The sequence below is a fragment of the Chlamydomonas reinhardtii genome, chromosome 4 (assembly GCF_000002595.2).
Source record: "Chlamydomonas reinhardtii strain CC-503 cw92 mt+ chromosome 4, whole genome shotgun sequence".
Taxonomy (NCBI): domain Eukaryota; kingdom Viridiplantae; phylum Chlorophyta; class Chlorophyceae; order Chlamydomonadales; family Chlamydomonadaceae; genus Chlamydomonas; species Chlamydomonas reinhardtii.
This window is the reverse complement of record NC_057007.1, coordinates 2,965,785-2,987,919: the sequence shown is the minus strand read 5'-3', so window position 1 is coordinate 2,987,919 and position 22,135 is coordinate 2,965,785. Positions and strand designations below refer to the sequence as shown.

Sequence of the window (22,135 nt, the reverse complement as noted above, 5' to 3'; positions counted from 1 at the left end):
GCAGGGGCCAATCTGCCCATGACAGCCCACATACTGCCGGGCAAGGCTACATTTGTCGCAATAGCAGTATAGGCTAGTGTAAAACACCGTGCGCACCACGGTATGGGTCCCCTTCAAAGTAGTTCGCGTCACTGTTCGCGTCTCAGCACTCGCGTCACGATACGCGGCCAGACGCCCCCTGACGCATCCTGACGCGCTCGGACGCGCTGAGACGCGCCGAGACGCGAGTTTCCCGTCGTTACAGTGCGAAACGGTTCCGCACACCCAGGGCTATCCTCCACAGAACGTGAAGCGTGGAGAAGCTCATAGCGCGAGAGCGGAGTATCCGCCTTTGCGTGCGCCTTTGGGTCTTTCACAAGGAACATGCTACCCCGCTTCCGCCCCCCCCCCCTGTTGACTGGCATCCAGCTGCGCCTCGCTGCGCTGGCACAGGTCTGAGCTGGTCTGAGGCCCGCCACTGGGGACCCGCGAGCTCACTCTACTAGTCTACGGTCGTTTATTAGGACAGTTTAATGTTGCGAGCAAACATATTGTCATTTAAACTGCGTTTTGCCGCGTATAACAGTCAATCCAACATTATCTTGTACCGGCTCCCGACGGGCCCGGCGGGGACATAGCCCATAGCCCAAGTAACGGTGATAGATAGATCTCCAATTTTGACCTATGCGGGGATGAACCCGCCCACCAGCGCAAGACTGGCGGCCCACTGGGGAGACCCCATGGGATAGATCTGCTGGGCTCCTTGTGGCGAGCCCCGACAGAGGCCCATGTGGGCCCCCCACCCCCAATTTTACGCCCATGGGAAGGCGGCGCACGCTCCACTCACCCCACGTGCTTCAGCCACCAGCTGGCCGCCGTCTCCTCCTCGCCGCGGTAGGTGCCCTTCGCCGCCGTCTCCTTGTTGAACACGAAGGTGGCGTTGGGGTACATGCGATAGAACGCCGACGTCAGCTCAATGACGCCGGTGATGCCCGGGGCGGTACTGTAGTTGCGGCAAGTCCCCTGGTGCAGCGGGCGGCGGTGCAGCCTGGTGGGCATGAACATGAGCTGCAGCTGCGCCTCCAGCTTGGTGGCCCACATCTTGGGCCACGCGTGCACGCCGGTGGGGCTGAGGATGTGGCACTTGACCACGCCCTCCTTGGCCAATTAATTTATATTTACAGTAAAATGCAACAGCTAGCAATGCGAAAAGTCGTGTCCACCCCACTGACGTGACTAGTCATATCGTCGCCTGCACTTCAGACGGCCCTCGGATGGCGGGCTGTTGTTGCCAGGCGGTTTCGGCGCCGGTGCAACAGCCGGCGCCGGTGCTGGGTCGCCGTATGCTCGTGGGCCGCTGAGCAGCCCGCACGGGCTGCTGGCGTCGCCGCAGCACCAGCAACAGTACCAGGAGCAGCAGCAGCAGGAGTACGGCAGTGGCGGCGGCGGCGTGTCGCCGCAGCTGTTGCGGCAGCTGGCGGATGGCAGTTGTGCAGTGAGCCGGGCAAACATGTTGTCGCATCCGGTGCAGCTGGATAGCGACTGGGAGCCCTCATGAGGAGGATCTCAGGATTGCGAATGAGCATGTGAGCATGAGTGGTTGGATGCAAGAACGGAAAACAAATGTGTGAGAGGAAGTAGAGAGATGGCTGTGATGAGGTCTGGGGCGAGGGAAGGGAGCGGTGTGTTGGGCGATTCCGTGCACGGAGAGGCCCCGTTATAAACTTTATGCCGGCACGGTCGTTAAGCCATGAGAAATAAGTCCACATCTTGCAGCGTGGCAATACGGTATCATGGAGTCCAGTATTTACCTTGTGTGCGCGGAGCGAGGCCCGGTTGGGGGTCGGGAGGACTTACGGTAATAAGAAGCAATTACGCTAGTCCCTTAACGTGCTGGGCATCAAGGCCCGGTGTGAAGGGCTACGGGTGCTGTTGGCATGGGGGTGTTAACACAATCGCAATAATGACACCGGTAGCTTTCCCGTGAGGCCGCGTTTCGCACTGACATTCGGGGATCCGCGCGCTTCGCGACCAAACCCATGCACCCAAGCCATTATTGTTGACTGGCTCCGGCTCTGGTTTTATGCGCGCGTCCTGAATCCTGACTTGTTTCGAACCCGCATGACAAATGTTGTATATTCGGACTGTTTGTAGCCCCAACTGCGGTAGCTCTGGCCACGCCCTCACAATCTCAGACGGGCTTTTGCATTACTTGCATAGCACCATACGTACAATCTAACCACTGGCACAGGACCCGTGAGCCTTCGGCTGGGCCTCTGCGTGGCTTGGATACATGGCCCCGACTGCTCCCTATATGTCGCTCGAGGTTTGACATTGGCACATGGCACACAGTGAGGATTGTTGCGTAAACAAAGTGAATGGGAGACGCAAGCAAACAAGGTAGGTTTATGGGGTGCCGGCCTCGAGCGGGTTGGGTTTTTGACGGCAGGCACGAGGCGGGCCTGTCTGCTTGTGTGTGACACCGACAACGTGTATGACGACTTTGCAGCTGTGCGCGCCTTCCTGTCGTGCACATGTTGCACGCATGAAGCAATCAGGGTTTGCACTATTCATGCGCTGTGATTGTGCTTGCTTTGTCTGTTGGGATGTGGACTTCGGAGGCAGGTGAAGGGAGCCAGGGGTGGAGGGAGCTCGAAACCTGATGAGCAGCTGTGGTGTTGGGGCCTAGAGGATGCCGTGAAAGGTGAGGGATACACGGTAGTGCTGTAAATTGGGCCAAGTCAGGCAAGTGGGCAAGAGGAAGACGTCCTGCGGGAGGGGGGAGGGGGCATCATGTGAGCATGGGGCCGATGGCAAGGATGAGGTCTGGGGCCCGCGCGGCGCCCTGCGGCGTAACGGGGGAGCTGCAGTGTGTAACGGGGGAGCTGCCAATCCGCTGCTGCCAAAGTGCCAATCCTGCCATGTCGCGATGTCGCCACACAGACACCTGGCTGGATCCATCACACCGCACCTGGGTTCCATGCATAGGGTCCGCGAGAGGCCACGCGTGCCCCGTAGGCCCGCCGAAACGGGCCCGCACACCCAGGGCTATCCGGCCGGGCAGTCTCCGGCGTGGGGGCGACGCATTTCCATGATCGTCGGTGCCTGGGCTGGGTGCAATTTTGTTTATCAGGCCGCAACTACATTAGACACTTGCTTTGCCTTTTCATGTCCCATATACCCAGGGCTATCCGCCATAGAACGCGAAGCGTGGAGAAGCTCATAGCGCGAGAGCGGAGTATCCGCCTTTGCGTGCGCCTTTGGGTATCTCACAAGGAACATGCTTCCGCCCCCCCCCCCCCTGTTGACTGGCATCCCGCTGCGCCTCGCTGCGCTGGCACAGGTCTGAGCTGGTCTGAGGCCCGCCACGGGGGACCCGCGAGCTCACTCTACTAGTCTACGACCGTTGATTAGGACAGTTTAATGTTGCGAGCAAACAAATTGTCCTTTAAACTGCGTTTTGCCGCGTATAACAGTCAATCCAACATTACCTTGTACCGGCGCCCGACGCCGGCCCGGCGGGACTGGACTTGGGCGGGACCGACCGTTTTGTGATTGTCGCCGGCGTCTTGAGTTACCTAGAGCTTCGGTGAAGCGGCTGTGTTATGCATGCTATGCATGATTATAAGCTGTTCAGAGCGGAAACAGATTCCTAGAGTCAAGCGCCGGACCTCATCCACCGCCCCTGACTGTTGCGTTTATGTTGCACTGCACATGCCCCTGTCTGCTGCTGGATAACTATCATGACATTGCGTTAAAAATTTATCAGCTTGATTATTGGAACACTATAAGAGTTCTGTGATTAGAGCTCTAGACAATCGAAATGACGAGCCCTTGCAGCGTTGAGTCGCAAGTCCTGGCGGCGTTGCATTTGCAGACCATGCAGCAAATTCAGCTGTCTAAGGGCATGCAGGCACACATTCAAGCCCTCATTGACACGGTGCGCTGGGTGTATGCTTCCCGCCGGGGTGGAAGTGTGTCTTGGTTTTGTTTTCTTGGCGTGCGTTGCCGCAGCTCATTATTGAGCAGCTGTGCTTCATTCCCCATACACAGTCAAAGATGCTATCGCAAGAGATAATGCACGCGCTGGCGCGCCTGCGGAGCGTCAACCGAACGACCGGACATTGTCTGATTACTTCGCTGCAGCAGCGCCCGGTGACGGCGAGCTGCGCCGATGTGCAGCCCCAGCTTGCAATCACTCTTACAGACACTGTTGCTATCGCGGCTGTCTGCGTGGCCTCCTCGCGGCCCAGCGGCGCCGGCAGCGTCGGCATGTCGGGCGTCGTGCCCATCGTCGCTGCAAAATGTCCAATTGCCAGCGGCGCCGATGGCGACGTTGCGCCCGCGCCCCCGCAGCATCCCCTGATCTGGGCTCGCCAGCGTAGCCACCTGGTGTCCTCAGGACCGGCGTCCGTGTCGGGATCGCGATCGGCGTCGGCATCGGCGGCATCGGCGTCGGCGTCGGCGTTGCCACTCGCCCGCCGCAGCCCGCAGCCGTGCAGTAGCTCGCCACTGCTGGCGTCGTCGTCACCCGCTGGGCCCAATACCGGCGGCCGCGGCAGCCGCCGCCGCGCGCTCCACTCCAGCCGCGGCACCAGCATGGGACGGCTCGTCGTGCCCGCCGCCGCCGCCGCTGCCTACGTTGCCGCGCCTTCCTCGCCCTCCTCCTCCGCCGGCGGCCCCTGCCGCCCCGCAAGCGGCACTGCACCTGCTGTGCCCACGGCGGCGGTCAGCAGGAAGCGAAAGGCAACGGCAGGCACACAGCAGCAGCCAGCAGCAGCAGCAGTGGCTTGGGTAGCGGCCCCGGCGTCGGCGGTGGCGGCTCTGCTACCACCGCCGCCGATACCGCCGGCTTCGCTGCGCATCAGCAGCCACAGCTTCAGCAGCACCAGCGGCACCAGCGGCACCAGCGGCACCAGCGGCACCAGCGGCACCAGCGGCACCAGCGGCGGCGCCGCCGCGGCAGTGGGGGCGGCGCCAGCTGCCGGCTGTCCACTGGCAACAACAGGACACCTTAACCCATGGATGCTCACACCCGCCTACTTCTCCCACTCGGAGGTCCTGAGCAGCCTGCAGCAAGCGGCGCTCATGCCGTCGCCGCCGCCGGCCGCTGGCGCCGCCGCCGCCGCCGCCGCCAGCACGACTAGCACCCCCAGCTCCGCCCCCGCCCCCGCCGCCGCTGCCTCCTGCCCGGCATCTTCCTACCCCACCGCCCCCGCCACTTCCGGGCCCGCCGTCGGGGCCGCTGCCTCTGCCGTGTCTTCGCCCTCCATAACGGCAGCAGAGTCGATGCCTCTCCAAGTGGTGTACGGCAGCGGCCGCGCTGCCGCCACCGCATCGCGTCACCAGGTGCTTCACCGGTACGACTCGGACCTGGTCGAGGATCCAATCGCAAAGGCGGCGCGGCTGCTGGAGCAGCAGGACTACTGCGGGGGCAGCAGCGGGGATTCTCCGTTCCAACCCAGCTGCGAGCATGTGCTGGATCTGGGATACGTGGGCTGGGAGGAGGTGCTCCAGGATTTGGATCTTGTGGTGTGATGTTAAGCGCAGGTAGGGTTAAGCCAACGCACGTGTGCTGCTACTATAACGCACGCAGCGGCCACCGCCGGTACGCGGACGATGGCCCAGCATGCTTTTTTGCCCTTGCGTGCGGGGTTTGTGGGGCTACCGGGCTAGCTGCCGGTATCACGATATGCAGCGCTCTGCTTGCGTGCGGCCTTGCGCTCTCATGGTTGTGAAAATCCGGATAAGCGGCAGCAGCCGCGCGCTGCCAGTACGAATGAATGGATTGCCGCTGCATATTAATAAACTGTTATCGAACTCTGTGAAGCCGGCGGCATGCGCAGGACTGGGCGGCGGGTTGCACGCAAGCACGTGCCCGGAAATGTTTCGGTCGCGCATGCTGCTAGCAGCAGGCCAGCTGGCCAGCCCCGTGCTGAACAAATGCACCGGTTCTTTGACAATTTCGTGCGATCCCTGCTAAAACCTGAATCTGTTTGATTGCAAACAACTAGGGTATGGCCGTACGTGGTGGCCTCATCAATGTTCGTGCGGGGGGCAGGCGTGCTGGATGATGGTGGTGCACCGTGGCGCATGGCGTGGGGATTTGGGTGCCGACGCGTTGCCTGCCTGTTGATGGATGGACCCCTCACTTCGCGCCTGGATGGCGGGTGTGCGTGGGCTCTGGGTTGCCTTCGAAAGGAAATGTTCTAGTCAAGACTCAAGAATTGCATGCGTGTGCGTGCGGACTGTGCGTGCACATGTGTGTTCGTGCCGATGATGTGCCGTGGTGTGGGCTGGTCGCGCCGTTAGTTGCGATTTGTCCGGGTTGCTTGGTTGTATCCCAAATTGTGCTAGCTGTGAACGCAGCATAATTGCATGGGCTCAACTCGGTTTCATGCTACTCAGCTTCGTCACGCACTCAGGCTGCTTGGATGCATGGAGGGGCGGAGTCAATGCAGGGGTGCTGCGATGTGCCCTTGTCGGGATCGCCCCCCCCTTAGCGTACGCTGCCATGGGCAACATGTTATCTCCCCACACGTGTGTACGGAGGATGGCGGAGGCTTGCAGCACGTATGAGGGCTTGCAACGTTGCTCACGCTATTTGAGGCACGGGTGTTGAGATGATTGAACATGCTGGTTACCCGCTCCATCCTTTGGTCACTGCGGCGGCATTTCATTGGACACGACGGCTTCGTCTGTGCTCTCACAAATTACAACATGGCAAGCGAGGCTACAAGTAGGGACGGCAACAGTCAGCAGGCAAGGCAACGGAGGGACCATCTCAGGCCTAGATGTTAGCAAACTGAATGGGCATGCATGGCGTGTGTTCCCATGGCCACCGCTATGGGTGCGTATGTAGTTGTTTCACCTACTTGCTCAGCAGCAGCTAGCGCGCAGTGTCCCTGTGCCCACAGTCTGCCTGGCGCGTGGGCAGCCCGTCGTAGAGGTGTTTGTCACAGGAATTATATGTGTGGAGTCAGACGCTCAGAGCCCCTGAATCTCGGTTTGTTAGGACGTGCGAAGTCGCAGGTTATGAAGCTGTTTTGTTGTTTAGTAAACCAATGCTGCTGAAACAAGCAAAACCCATGGCACTACAGCACCGGTTAAGCGGGTCGGACAGCCGGTGCAGAGTGGCGATGCCCGGCGGCTTGAGGTTAGTTGTTGCCGAGATGCTTTCTCTATTCTTACATTGTGATGTGTGGGCTTGGGTGTGGGGGGCCCTGCCAGCGGGCTGCCCCACAACCTGAAAGGGGTGTTCCGCATCTTCAATCGGGTGCTCCGCATCTTGGCCATGAGGCCGCTACACAGGCTAATTCAGTGGCTTTGTGTTTACGGGCGATAAGTAACCTAGTAAGTAATAAGTACCCAGTAACACGTTCGGGATGGCGGGAGGAGCGTCCTATGGGAGCAAGCCTTCACATGTAACCTCTATTCGCAAGCCTACTAGAGCTAGAGTAGGCCGACGGCGTTGCAGGCGGCACGCCCCTGGGGTCCAGAGCAGGGTGTTCGTTCTCCACGTCACTGGCTCGTGAACTGCGTCAGCAGGTCCCTCTAGTCCCTCTTGTAACCAATGCAATCTTCGTGTTTACGGGCGATGCCCCTAGCCCCCTACAGAGGGTTCACAGCAACTCCATGGACGAATCTTTCGTGCACTTTGTCTCTCCCTGTCTCCCTGCATACAGCGTGCCAGCCAGTCAAGGGTGGACCAGGGGGCTTTCACCGCTGCCACACACGGCCACACCCGCGTGACCCGCCCCTCTTGCAGCTTGGCATCGGCTCGCCACCTTATGGTAGTCTCGCACTTTCAGGTGGAAACAGCCCATCCAAGTGCCCGCCAATCTTGCGCCGCGATTGAGAGCAGTAGCTGCAGGGCGCGTGGGCGCGTGGCTCCCATGTACCCAACTCAAAGCGCACACACACACACACACACACACACACACACACACACACACACGTGTTAGGACATTAGATAGCTTGCTTGCTGCACGCCGCCCTCTTCCACCGCTGCCATTTCACATGTCCGTGACACTTCTGTGCTGCCGCCCAATGCCTTTCCATTCCCATGCTTATAGGTGAGCTCGACTACGACCAGCGGGCGGGAATACGGGAATTAGGCGTGCTGGGTAAACGTTGTTTAGCGCGCCCGGGGTGCGGAGCATGGACGCATACAGGTGCATCGCGGGGTCAGGCCGAATGGTCGCCCGTGGGGTTACAGGCTTATCGCGGGTAAGTATGACTACCTGGGTGACGGCAACCACGCGACGCTCGGTAAATTGGTAGGTATCCGTAAGTAACTCCGGCGTCGTCTGGGCGGGCTTTCGTTTCGTTTTTTTAACACACACACACACACACACACACACACACACACACACACACACACACACACACACACACACACACACACACACACACACACACACACACACACACACACACACACACACACACACACACACACACACACACACACACATATACACACACACACAGCATCACACGCAGCTTACCTGGTGCGTGGCCCCCGTGGTGTCCTTAGAGTCTAGAGCAGAACGCAATTGGGCCCTGCGCCCATCACCAGAAACCACCCTCCGCACGCTTCTGACCTCTTCCGAGGCCACATGCAAATGAGCTCGCAGCCATGCACTTGCGGCCGCCCTGCTCTGAACCTTAGGGGTGTGCCATTGGCATCACTTACATCCTCCTCTGCGTCTTGGGCCCATCGGCCCTCGGGGGTCCCGTGTACCCAACCATTTGAAGCATGCGGGGGCGTGGAAGCCGGTGGGTGACTGTTAGTAAGAAATGCTGAGCACACGTAAGCCAGCCGCAAAACCCTAAGGCAGAGGCCACAAATGGTTACCAATGCCAGTGATGTGTGTGTATGGAGCTAGTAGGGCTGCCGGACCCCATTCGGTGGATTGGGGCAAGTACTCATCCATGCGGTTGCTTTGGTCGTTTCACCTCCTCCAGTCAGTGCCACTGACCTTGAGTGGTGTGTATATGGGACATGAAAAAGGCAAAGCAAGTGCCTAATGTAGTTGCGGCCGGATAAACAAAATTGCACCCAGCCCAGGCACCGACGATCCTCCAGTCAGTGCCACTGACCTTGAGTGGTGTGTGCTATGACTGTTCGAGGACGCGCGTGTGAAGGGGAGACGATTGATGCATGTGTTTTTGCTGTGTTTTCTATGCATGCTTCCAGCCTTGCTTCCAGCCTTCCAAGCCCGGGCCTCAGGGTTAACGCGAAAGGCACCCCTGCTGTAACGAGCATCGTTACCTTCAGTACTTATAGTTACGTACGGCGGGGTCATTACCCCTCGCACCCCGTGTAACGGCTCTCGGGTTTGACACGGTCCCGATGTCCGTACTCTGGTCCTCATATTTAAGTTGTTACGATTCATACCGGGATATCTTTATCCCACCGATAACGGTTCATCACATTGGTATCGAGACTAACTTTCCTGACCTCAATTTTCCACAACTCGCGATACTGGTCGCAACTTTTTAAAATGAGCACTGCAAGTGCTGCGGCTCGCGCTCGCGAGACCGAGGCTGCTCTGCAGCAACAGCAACAGCAGCAGCCGCAAATTCCTGGCGCTGCTGGCGTAGTGGGTGCCAATATTCCTCCGGTCAACAATGGCGACCCGCCCGCTCAGGCCGCAGCGGCTCAGGCTGCTGCAGCGGAGGAGCAGGCTCGCATTGCGGCTAATGCTTCACGGCTCCGCGCCATGCCCCTCAACGACACGCCGGTTGACGAGGACGAGGACATGGCGGAGGCCGCGGCCGGGCCGAGCAGTCCGAAGCTGGACAAGCGCACCCTGAACGCCAACACGCCCAAGTTGGTGTTCACTGTCGAGGAGGCGGAGCGCAACGACATGACGGTGGCGCAGCTCATCGACATTCTGGCCGATGATGTGGAGCGCATCGTTCTGCTGGCGGACGGCAAGCTGCCGCGCGACCGGGTGCCCATCACCCTGTGGCTGGAGATGGCGGTGGATAACCTGCAACTGCGTGGCCGTCTGCGCGCGGCGCTGTCTGCGGAGTTTGGCGGTTACCTGCCGGTCAACGCATGGCACTGGCTGCGTACGTGGCTGAAGAAGCACGTCACGTCCGCCGAGGAGCTGTCTGCGCTTTCGGCCTGGATTAAGCTCAAGGAGCAGGGCGGGATTCAGACGCTGTCGGAGCTGCTACAGGTCATCGCGGACATGCAGCGCCTGCTTCCGCGTGACTTCGACCAGCTGTGCATCCTGCAGGCGCTGAGCCTGGTGCCGCTGCGCCTGCGCAACATGCTGTTGCGCAAGACGCTGCAGGACGGCAAGCAGGAGGACTGGGCGAGCTGGGCTGAGTTTGAGCAGGTGCTCGCTGCGCACGTGTCTGCCTTCCCCGGCTACGGCAAGCACGCCGGTTCCGGCGGCCAGGGCGGCACGCCCAAGAAGCAGAAGACGGACGCCAGCAGCAGCCCGGGCTACGGCGGCGGCAACAAGGGCGACGGCGGCAAGGGCGGCAGCAAGGGCGGCAACCGCAGCTTCTCCAACCGCTCCAGCAGTGGCGCGGGTGGCAGCGGCATTGCGCGGCCGACGCCGCTGCACCTCACCGGTGCCGGCGCCGCCAAGCGCTACCCCTTCGACGAGAACAAGCCGGAGCGCCGCCTGTACGTGCCCAACCAGACCAAGGCGGACCGCGACAAGCTCGCCGCGCAGAACAAGTGCTGGATCTGCGAGGGCAAGGGCCACGACCACAAGACGTGCCCCAACCGCGGCGGCACCAAGTCGGGCGAGCCCAAGAGCCTGTACGACCGCGACCGCTACTGGTACTGGGAGAAGAAGTAGGGGGTTGAGCCTTGCCCAGCTAGGGACACGGCTGAGCTCGCGTGTGCGTATGCCACGGACTCGCAAGCAACTCACTCTCATTGTGATGCGTCAGTAAGCGCATGTGCCTTCGGTGTGGCACAACCTGCATGTGATTCGGTGCCTTGTGTATCGGCACCGCATACCGCATGTGATTCGGTGCCTTGTGTGTCGGCGCCGCATACTGCATTTAGGTCTGACCCTGTTATTGCTGAGACGGTTCATGCTGTGAACGTTTTGCCTGTCAGTTTGAACGCTGCTTCTGCTAATGCGAAGAAGCGCACGGCCAGTGTGGCTATGGACGGAGACCGCCCGGTTGAGACGCGTGCGTGTAACGCAAAGACGTGTTCTTCGGTGCCTCTTGCGTCTTTGCCTACAGCTGGGGCTGAGCACCGTGCAATTCGCCAGGCAGAATTTCAGTACTTGCAGCAACTGTCAGGGCGCCACTTCACTTGGGATGTGTGTGCCAACAACAGCGGGTCAAATGCAATGTGTCCCAAATTCAGTTCGCCGCGTCGCAGCTGCTTAGCTGACTCGTGCGCAGGTCACCATGTCTGGATGCATCCGCCTTCAGCGCAGGCTAGTGAGTTCCTGGCCTGGTATCGGCGTTGCAAAGAACAGTCCCCTGCCACTACGTCGGGTGGGTTCCTGTTACCAGCTTGGGTTGCGCGCAAGTGTGCTCCATTACTCGCAGGCATGCGTAAGCTGCACGAGTACCATGCCAAGTACAGGTTGTTTTGGGTGCCCTCTGCTTCGGGCGCCGCAACTTCTGTGCCTGGTGCGCCCTACGCGATGGAGTTCTGGTATGATGCGCCATCTGATACTGTTGTTGATGGCGTTGCCCAGCTTGCTGCGATGTCTGCCCTGCCCTTCACTGTGTCTACGGGCCTTGCCATGCAGTTTGATGGCCGTGCGTGCCATGCTGCGGCACGTGTGCTGATTGACACGGGCAGTATGTCTTCTGCGCTTGTCAGTGCAGGTTTCGCTCAACGCGTGGGCCTCACGTGGGGACCGCCTCGGCCTGTGGATGCGGACATCCGTGTCACGTTGCCGAACGGCAGTGTGCTTCCGCCACTGGGGTATGCCGATGTGCCGATGCGCTTGTGCGGGTACAAAGCCACGTTGCGTTGCGCTGTGCTTGACTTGTCGCCAGCTTATGATGTTGTTTTGGGGGAACCGTGGATCCTCGCAACTGGTGCCTTGCTGGATTTGGCTGCGCGGCGCGTGCGGCTCATGAACCACCCTGGCCGCGTGACCATTCACTCTGACCCTTTTATGCCAATTCCCGATCCTGCCGCAGAGTCTGCGTCTCTCTCGCTTATGGAAGCGTTTCGGGAGGGGGAGGACGGCTACCTAACGTTTACTCGTTTCGTTGCGGGTGCGCAATCACCGCAGGAAGCTGAAGCGTTGGCTGCCGCTGGGGTTTCGTCTCCGCACGAGGCTGCCCTGTTTGGTTCGCTGTCGGTGACGCCTTCGGACGCCGAGGTGTTACCACCGCCACCACCTCCACCAACACCGCCAACCTTCGAGGAAAAGGTGACGGCCGCTGTGCCTGGTGACACGCCTGCTAGATTGCGCATGCGTGCACTGCTGCTTGAGAAGCGAGACCTGTTTCCTGATGAGTTGCCGGCTGGTTTGCCACCAGACCGTGGCTTACCCTCTGTCGTGCCGCTGGAACCTGGCTCAAGACCGCCGGTGCAGCGCATGTTCCGTTATTCCCCTTCTGAACAGGAAGAGATGCAGCGTCAAGTTACTGACCTGCTACGCAAGGGCTTCATTGAGCCATCATCGTCGCCGTTTGGTGCGCCGATCCTGTTCGTGAAGAAGAAGGACGGTACGCTACGCATGTGCGTTGATTATCGTGGGCTGAATGCCATCACGATCAAGAACCGTTATCCGTTGCCACGGATTGACGACCTGCTCGATAGGTTGCAGGGCGCTACAGTATTCAGCGCGTTCGATATCATTCAAGCGTACCATAACATTGTGTTGTCTGCGGAAGATGTGCCGCGCACAGCTTTCCGTACACCGTTTGGTCTGTATCAGTACCGGGTTATGCCTTTCGGGTTGTGTAACGCCCCTTCGGTGTTCAGCCTTGCGATGCACAATGCATTACAGGGCTGCCGCCACGCAGTGTGGTACCTGGATGACTGTTTGGCCTTCAAGGAGACTGGAATGCTCGGCAATGGGCAGTACGGTGGGAAATGCCCAGAAGGCATCCCCTGTCAATAGCTGAAGCTTAAGCTTATTGTCATTACACTACGCTTTACACTGCGCTTGAGTTTGAACATAGCAGGCACCTGCATAACCTAATTGCTCTCAAAAGCGCTCTGTCGCGAACACGTCAGGTTTAGCGCTAGGAGCGGTTTAGGAGGCGCCCTAGGTTTTGCCATAAGAGAGCGTCAGCGAGGAGAGCCGCTGAAGCGGTGTCCTTGGGTACAGGGGTAATCGGCATCGCCAGAAAACTATAGCCTCTGGCGGGAAAGGGAGATCCTGAAACACACGAGCAGTCATTTGTCAGCGTCGATTGGTCGGCGCGCACAGGCGCAAGGGAGAGGCGCTAGGAAGGGAGCCGAGGAGCCGGGCGCAGCTGCGATGGTGCTTGCGCGCGAACGTGTAGCAAACAGCCTCAGAGGGCCCCAGCCGGCGCGCTGAAGCCCATTTCTTACATGTCCAGATTGACCTCCGGCGGCCGCTAGAGCCTAGGCGCCTTTTGACGCCCCTTGACCCCCCGCAGTGGCCGCAACGTACGCGCCGGGTTCCACTCAGCCGACGCGGCCGACGCCTCCTGCGCTGGCGCCGCGACTGGAGAAGATGAAGCGCTTGCGGTAAGCCGGGCAGAACCCGCGCTGATCTGGGCAGAACCCAGCGTCTAGCAACTCGGGCAGCACCCGCACGCTTTCGACAGGGCAGTACCCGCATTACGACAGGGCAGTACCCGCATTACGACAGGGCAGTACCCGCATTACGACAGGGCAGTACCCGCATTCGGACAGGGCAGTACCCTAGTTCGCGCCTAGCAGGCAGCACCCTTGGGCAGAACCCATCTGACCGGTTCTCGGGCAGCACCCGCACGCGTTCTTCGGCGCTTCCGCATCGTCGTACGCACATGGGCAGAACCCACGATGCAGGCCCGTCTCGGGCAGCACCCGCACGCGCGACTTGGGGCAGCACCCCGCTTACCGATTGGGCTGCACCCGTTCGCTCGTTCCCAGCGGGCAATGTCTTCGGCAATGCGGTCGCCGGGCCGCGCCCCCTTCCAGCCCACGCACACAACTGACGGCACGTTCTGCCACCTCCCCCTTTCCCTTGCAGGCCGAGGCGGTGGCACCACCCCATTCGGACAGGGCAGTACCCGTCGTTCGCGCCTAGCGGGAATTACCCTTGGGCAGAACCCATCTGACCGGTTCTCAGGCAGCACCCGCACGCGGTCTTCGGCGCCACGCATTCGAACAAGGCGGCACCCATCGTACGTACGAGGGCAGAACTCAAGACAGAGGCCGAGTCTCGGGCAGCACCCGCACGCGCGACTTGGGGGGCAGCACCCCGCGTTCCGATTGAGCAGCACCCGTTCGCTCGTGTACAGCGGGCAAATGTCTTCGGCAATGCCGCAGCCAGGCCGCGCCCTCTTCCAGCCCACGCATACAACTGACCTTTTCCCTTGCAGGCCGAGGCAGTAGGGGTTGGGCAGGACTCAGGGGCCGCGCCTCACCAGCAGCCGCCGCTCGCAGCTGCCTTAGCAACGGAGGCTGGCCCCGACATCAACGCCGCAGCAGCACCGCCGGAGATGATCCCGGGCCAAGGTGGCCTCATCGAGCTTGCAGCAGACCAAGCGGGCCCGCTGCCCACCCAGCAGCCCTGGGCTTGCCGCCCAAGCCGGTTCGGCCGCAGCGCCATCCGCTTCAGTCGCGGAGCCGCCCGCTCCGGCCGCGCACCCCTCGCCGCAGCGCCATCTGGCGGAGCAGACCGGCCTGCGGCAGTACCTCCGCCCCAGCCATAGCGCAGCCTGAGCCGAAGGCTGCGGCGCCTGCCTTTGCGGCCGCGCCCTGGTCTAGGAGGGCCTCCTGGCGGCGCCGCTCGGCTTCCGCAAAGGTCCGCCCCGGCCGCAGGCCCATACTGGCCGCCGCAGCAGCCCAATCCCAGCAGCAGCAGCCGCAGCAGCAGCCGCAGCAGCAGCCGCAGCAGCAGCCGCAGCAGCAGCCGCAGCAGCAGCAGCAGCCGCAGCAGCAGCCACAGTTCTACCTGCACTCGCCGCCTAGGCCTGGCCTGCCCCGCTGCCGCGACGCGCTGACGCCGGTGCCGGTCGCCCGCGCGCCTTAGGCATCGCGCCTTCCCTGACCCTACGTCAGAGCTTGACCTCGAGCCTGGCCTTACTGCTGGACAACGCTGACTTCTTGAGCAGCCTGCTACGACAGCTTCACGCGCGAGGCTCGCTGCCGCAACAGCTGACGAGTGCGGCATCCACCACGGCGCTCGCGCAACAAGACACTGCCACCGCGCGTAGGTCAAATCGGTACCCCGACGAAACACTCGTCACCCCTCGGAGGCCGCTGCTGCTACCCTGCCTGCCGACGTTTGCAGCGCCTTCAGACTACTCTGGGCCACCCCGCGAACAGCTCGACGCGGCCTCCATGCGCAACAGCCAGACCATCATGACCGCCACCGGAGAGGCCCGTGCTGGTGGGCGGCGGGCCGCTGGCCGCGCGAGGTTGCGTCCTGACTGGTGGGCATTTAGCGCCCCCACGCCTTGGACTCGGCAAGCCGCCAGCACCATCTCCTACCTGCACTGCGCGCGTGGCGGGCCGCATCACGGCCATTGAGCCCGCAGTGGCATGCACGCCCCTCCACGCGCGTGTGGTTGGGCGGGCTGCAGCCGGCGTGACTAGATAGGAGGATGAGTGGGGACGCTGCCGGGTCGCTTCTGTTCCCGCTTCTGGAGCCCCAATACTTCAGGGGCGAATGCGTTCGCGTAAGACTGAGCTCAGTGGGCGCAGGTCGGCGTGTTGTCGTCAATGCGCCATTTGATGAGAAGGGAGGAGTAGTGCTGAAAGTGGCGGATAAGCGGGTGAGCTGTGTTACCATCGTGCCGGTGTGGCCAGTCGTGTGAGTGAGCAAACTCGTCGGCTGCCGGAGCGGTTCAGGCGCTGTGTCAGGCAGGCAAGTGCCGGGCAGACAAGTGCCGGCCAACCCGCGGCCGGAAGCTCCGCATTATGCGGTGGAGGCGGTGTACGTGAGGAGCGAAGGCATTGCAGCGTTTCAGGAGTGGTACATGGCCCGCTGAATGTACGCTGAGAGCCGCCGGCGCGGTGTCGTTGGGTATGCTGAACTGAAGCATGCTGGGGCTGGTGGCGCGAGGAACGGTGAAGGCCACTCAAAGTTAGCTGATACGGTGACGAGCATTTGAGCTTCAGCACTCAAGGAGACTGGAATGCTCGGCAATGGGCAGTACGGTGGGAAATGCCCAGAAGGCATCCCCTGTCAATAGCTGAAGCTTAAGCTTATTGTCATTACACTACGCTTTACACTGCGCTTGAGTTTGAACATAGCAGGCACCTGCATAACCTAATTGCTCTCAAAAGCCTCCCCCCACCCGCCCTTTCAGTCCAACGTGCCGCCACCGAATAGTTGCGAGGCGTGCCTCGTGTAGTCTGGCATATCTAGCCTCAAGCAAACCAATGCCTTGTCCCTTCTTGCTACGCATTTATGTGGGCACGGGTGGGAGCCACACACATCGGGACTACGCTTTCCTGCCCCTTGCCATGTTCCATCACGAGACGCGCTACCGTACCGTCACCTCTTCATTCCACTTCAAAGAATGCGGAAGTTACAGAGGGGACAGTCCCAGCACGAAGACGCCGAGCCATCAGATGCTACCAGCGCCCATCTTGACTCCACCAATCCGACTTGGCTGCAACCCTCCCGCGGTCAAAGTCCGTGTTACTCCGCGCACAGTGAGTCCTAGCCAAGCCTCAACCCGCCAGAGCCCCACCGCTGCGCCTCAACGCCACAAACCTAGGCACCGGAGTGCCGAGAATCGTCCAGGCCGCAGCACACACGCACAGCGCACGCACTAACCAGGGCGCAAGCGTCCAGGCACTAGAACGGTCGCCTACACGTGCGTCCTGCCCACACTTAAAGCCACCAACCACTCACAACCTCTCACGGCGATGGAGGCGGGGAATCAGCTTCATATGGCAAGCGCAATACCATGCCTTCACCAACAGCCCGAGAGATGAACGGGTGCGCAGACGGCACAGTGCCCAACGCTTTGGCCTGATACCTAAGTCACAAACGTTTGGAGACGAACCCAGAAGTCAGCTACGACGGCAAGTCCATTGCTCAGCACCCGGGCCGACGGCAGCTTCACTCGCGCCGCCAGCCTGGTCATCACCATACGCTGCCGTCCAAAGTCCAGGGCAAACATAGCAGCGAGACACACCACATCCCACACAGGCGGCGCAAGCCCCGCAGGCGGGCGCACTAACCACAACCCCTCACGAGAGAAGGCACTAAGAGCATCCTCTGGCATGTAACCCATAGCCATCCCCATGCTTTCCCGCAGGGACAGCGCGACAGTGCAGTCCCAAAACCAGTGACGCTGGTCCCCATCCTGCATGTCAACTCACACGCCCAACACGGGTCAACAGCAACGCCGCGCGCACGCTCGCTAGCATGCCGTGGAAAAGCCCAGCAAGCGTTGGCAGCCACACGCCACAGTGCTTCCTTATGATAATGCTCCCATTTCAGCGACCACAAGCGGGCCAAAGTGCACACGAAGGACCCGCCGCCAGGGCAGCCTCCACCCCCGACACACCCGCCTCGCACACATATTGCAAATGCTTAGCCTTCAGGGCGGCTGACTGCTTCCCATGCCCAGCACCCGGGCACTCCAAAGCACGCGGTCGTTGGTACCGTCACACGCAATCGGCGTGTGTGTCCACCACCTCTCCCATACATCCACCTGCCTAAACCCTGTCCCTTTGCACTCCCATACATCCACGGTTCAGTCGATGGCTTGCACACCCTAGACTTCGCAACCACTCCTGCCATCTGTACATTCATTCTACCCGAGCCCGCACGTCGCGGCCTAAGTGACGGCTAGAGTCCAAGTAACGCTCTAGCACGGCGGGAGTGCGCAGCTGCCCCAAGTCTAACAGTGAAGACGGTGGCAGCCCCACCGCCTGCGCATTCTGCAATGAACCGCGCCGAAAGCTGTGCACGGTTTCGCCGCCGTACAGACCAGCCGCAACCAGGTGCATGCGGAGCCGAGCACCCATGGCAGAACTGCTCAGGGGAGTCTCCTTGAACCTCTTTCCATCCGGGGCAAGAGGCCGGAACAGCAGGTCCGCCACTGCGCTACCAGGAGGCGCATCGGCAGCAGAGCAAAGCGCCATGTACAGCGCCAGTACGCGCGGTATGCTGAGACGAGGCTCCGCCACATCGGGCATCAGGAAGATCGGAGGTGCGCGCGCCAGCTTGTGAGTCTTGGTTCCGCGCTCGCAGAAGCACAGGATGGGGCCGAGGTACGAGCCCCACTGCCATGGCGGCAGCAGCGGGAAACCCTGGAAGGGCAGCGCCGTGTTGTCGGGGTTTACGAAGTCGCCAGTGCCCAGCTTGCCCAAGTCGTGCCCCCGCACAGCCGTCTGCCACAGCAGCAACACGCATAAGTGGTCTCGAAGCGCTACTAGCCGCTCGATTGCGGTGGCCGCCGCGCTGTACTGAGCCCACAGGTAGAAGGCCAGAGCGCGGTACTTGGCCTCCGTCATGGGCACCGCAGAGACCTCCGCATAACCCGCCTGCACCTGCTCCCGCTGGTAAGCAGTGCGCAGGTCCTCGATGATAGAAGACTCGCAAGGGTTGCCACGGCTAGTAGACGAGTTGTAGGGGCCCCCGCGGTCGATGCGGTTGAAGAAGCCGCTCAGTGACGATAGGTGAGATTTCAGAGCGCTGGGACCGGCCGGCACGTCCGCCGAAGCGCGAGAATGGTGGTTGGGAAGCCACCCCTTCATGACGTATGCCGCTAGGTCCTCGTCGGAACAGGTAGCGGGTGAGACGCCCGGCCGGTAGCGTTGGAGCCAGCCCCACAACTCCGCCGCGGCTTTGTTTTGCCTGGCGACAGTCGCAGAGGCCAAAGCTGACTGACGCAGCTCGTGCGCGGCCTCCAACCCCGCCTGGTAAACGGCATGCCGCTCGGTGGCATCAGGTGTTGCACCGGGATCAACCACCAGGGAAGCGACCTGCCCCAGCCGCAGCTGAGCCAGGTACCCCTGCAAGCACATGGAAACGGGTCAGTAACCGACCGCAAGAACAGCACGACCCCTAACCACTCACGCCGTATTCCGCCAGTGGAGGCGCGTTGGGTGGGCTGGCCGTCGTTGCCGGATAAAAGGGCTTGTTCGAAAGCTTGAACTGTTGGGAAAGGTGTTAGCCAGTTATGCACCCTTATGCATCCGGCATTCGAGCCACCCACCGGCGGGAAACCGACACTGAGAAAGTTGTGGGGAGTCAGAAGGTCGCTGCTCGAGGCGAGGTTTAAGTACCCGAGAGGCGGATAACGAGCCCCGCTTAACGGTGTGACCTGCGCGACGCACGAAGGTAGTGATTGGGTGCGCGACGGAGGCACGCACGGTGACACGGTTCGTGCCGAGAGAACTCACAGGTTTCGATAGCTCGCTCGCCCGAGCTCGCAATACCGATAATAATAAACTGCCATTCGGATTTGCCTGTTACAGTGGTGAGCGCATATCGAGGCGAAAGGTGTTAAGTTGTTCGCCCAGTTGTTCGCCGTCAGTACTTGCTTCGCCTATTTTGACTACTTGCTTAAACTCTTACCATAGCATTGCTCGCTCCGTATCGGCTCGAACTGACCGCAACCGAGCTCCCACCCGTCCCGCCCTCTTCGCGAGAGGGTATGCTGAACTGAAGCATGCTGGGGCTGGTGGCGCGAGGAACGGTGAAGGCCACTCAAAGTTAGCTGATACGGTGACGAGCATTTGAGCTTCAGCACTCTCGTCTTCCGAGGATGAGCACGTGTCGCATGTGCGCGACATACTGGAGCGTTTTGAGAAGCACCGCTTCTACTGTAAGCTCAGTAAGTGCGAGTTCTTTAAAACATCTGTGCCGTTTTTGGGGCACGTGGTTTCCGCCGAGGGTGTGCACCCTGATCCGCGGAAAACACAGGCAGTCGCAGACTGGCCTACGCCGGCCAATGTGTCTGACTTGCGCTCGTTTCTTGGCCTTGCTAATTACTTTCGCAAGTTTATTTTGGGCTATGCAGAGATGGTATCGCCATTGAACGCACTCCTGTCTACCAAGCGTGACTGGGTGTGGAGTGCGGAGTGTGCCACGGCGTTCGCGCGTGTCAAATCTGCACTTACGTCGGCGCCAGTTCTTGCCTTGCCGCACTTTCGGAAACCTTTCGAAGTGATTGCTGACGCCTCCCAGGTTGCACTCGGTGCTATCCTGCTGCAGGATGGACGGCCTGTGGCATTTGAGAGCCGCAAGCTCATCCCTGCGGAGCGCAATTACACCACAACGGAGCGTGAGCTCTTGGCGGTGGTGCACGCTCTCAAGATTTGGCGTTGCTATCTTGAAGGTGTGAAGTTCACGGTTGTTACAGACCATGAACCCAATGTTACGTTGCGTACCCATGCCATGTTGTCTCGAAGGCAAGCACGGTGGTCCGAATTTCTAGAGCAGTTCGATTTTGACTGGCAATACCGCGCGGGTAAGCACAACCCTGCTGACCCGTTGTCCCGTCTGCCGGGATCAGTCGGATTGAGCATGCTTCTGGCAATGCGGACGTCCGCAGCCAAGGCGTTAGTGTTCTTCACTGCGCTTGGCGCCACCGTAGACCCCCAGGTCTTCACTTCCTTTGAGGCTGACGTGCTTGCAGGGTATGCTTCTGATCCCTGGTTCGCTAACGCGGCCAACACGGCGGGTCTGGATCTGACCGCTCGTGGCTTCTGGTATCGTCAAGGCTTGCTGGTGCTGCCTGATACCCCTGTGCGGGGCGTAGCCCTGAAGCTCTGTCATGAGCACCCTATGGCTGGGCATTGTGGTGTCGCTAAGACGCTTGAGCTGTTACAACGCCATTACTGGTGGCCTGGCATGCGTGCTTCCGTAGTTGAGCACTGCCGGACATGTGACAGTTGCCAACGTGTGAAGCCGGAGCAATCCGCGCCCGCTGGCAAGTTGCAGCTTATGCCCATTCCACAAAACCCCTGGTCTATTGTGACCATGGATTTTATTACAGATTTGCCTGCTGACAGCGAGGGTCACACGGCAATCTATGTGTTTGTCGATAAGCTGACAAAGATGGTGCGTTGTGTACCGTGTCGCTCAGACATGAATGCTGTCCGTGCTGCGGAGCTGTTTGTCGACAGCATATGCACCAAGTTTGGTGTGCCGCAGGTGGTGATTTCGGATCGTGATCCCAAATTTGCGTCCGCGTTCTTTACGCATCTTATGGACGAATGGGGCATTGATCTACGCATGAGTTCTGCGTATCACCCGCAAACAGATGGGCAGACTGAACGTGTGAATCGTGTTGTGGAAGATATGTTGCGCCATTACGTGGCGTCCAGTGACCTTACTACCTGGTCCAAATTTCTGTCCATGGCTGAGTTTGCAATTAACAACTCGGTCCATGCTTCAACAGGGAACACTCCGTTTCGCCTGTTTTCTGGGTATGATCCGTTGACGCCTGCGTCCCTTCTGGTCCGCCGTTTAGGTGGGGGGGAGAGTGGTACCCAGCGTCTTGCGTCATTGAGTGGGCGTTTTGATTCTGCACTCCGCAACCCCGTGTCTGTCGCTTTCACTGAGGCGCGCCAGCAAGCGCTGGAGCGTGCTAAGCAGTGCTTGCGTGCAGCACAGGATCGTATGAAGCGGTATGCGGATGAGAAGCGTTCTGAGCGGACCCTATCGGTGGGAGATCGCGTGCTCTTGTCGACACGCAACATGCGCCTTAAAGGTCCACGTAAGCTGCTTCCGCGTTTTATTGGTCCCTTTTATGTCCACAAGGTCATTAATCCAGTTGCGTATGCCCTGGACCTACCGACCGGTGTGCGTATGCACAATGTGTTCCATGTCTCGCTGCTAAAGCCTTACCGCGCGGGCAAGGACACACTTCCGCCGCAATCCCCAGAGATTGTAGATGGCGAAATTGAGTATGAGGTTGAGTCCATACAGAAGCACAAGGTGCTTAAACGGGGACGTAGCACACACCGCTACTACTTGTTGCGTTGGAAGGGTCAAGGCAGTGAGTTCGACTCTTGGGAGCCGGAACCCAACCTTACCAACTGCGCTGA

At 60.3% G+C, this 22,135-nt stretch overlaps 3 protein-coding genes across 3 annotated transcripts; all 3 read left to right on the top strand.

The window, feature by feature from the left end:
• The first annotated feature begins 87 nt into the window (after positions 1–87).
• CHLRE_04g224899v5 (uncharacterized protein) lies at positions 88–2,868 on the top strand. Its single transcript, XM_043061970.1, has 2 exons — positions 88–873; positions 1,275–2,868. Exons 1-2 carry the CDS (start codon positions 768–770, stop codon positions 1,535–1,537), a joined length of 369 nt encoding a protein of 122 aa, XP_042925322.1. The 5' UTR covers positions 88–767; the 3' UTR covers positions 1,538–2,868.
• A 299-nt stretch (positions 2,869–3,167) lies between these two features.
• CHLRE_04g224883v5 (uncharacterized protein) lies at positions 3,168–7,561 on the top strand. The gene is made up of 2 exons (XM_043061969.1): positions 3,168–3,919; positions 4,033–7,561. The coding sequence occupies exon 2, from the start codon at positions 4,039–4,041 to the stop codon at positions 5,515–5,517; it is 1,479 nt and encodes a 492-aa protein (XP_042925321.1). The 5' UTR covers positions 3,168–3,919; positions 4,033–4,038; the 3' UTR covers positions 5,518–7,561.
• Positions 7,562–9,402: 1,841 nt separating this feature from the next.
• CHLRE_04g224867v5 (uncharacterized protein) lies at positions 9,403–11,173 on the top strand. Its single transcript, XM_001692263.2, has one exon. The coding sequence runs from the start codon at positions 9,489–9,491 to the stop codon at positions 10,806–10,808; it is 1,320 nt and encodes a 439-aa protein (XP_001692315.1). The 5' UTR covers positions 9,403–9,488; the 3' UTR covers positions 10,809–11,173.
• The last annotated feature ends 10,962 nt before the right edge of the window (positions 11,174–22,135 follow it).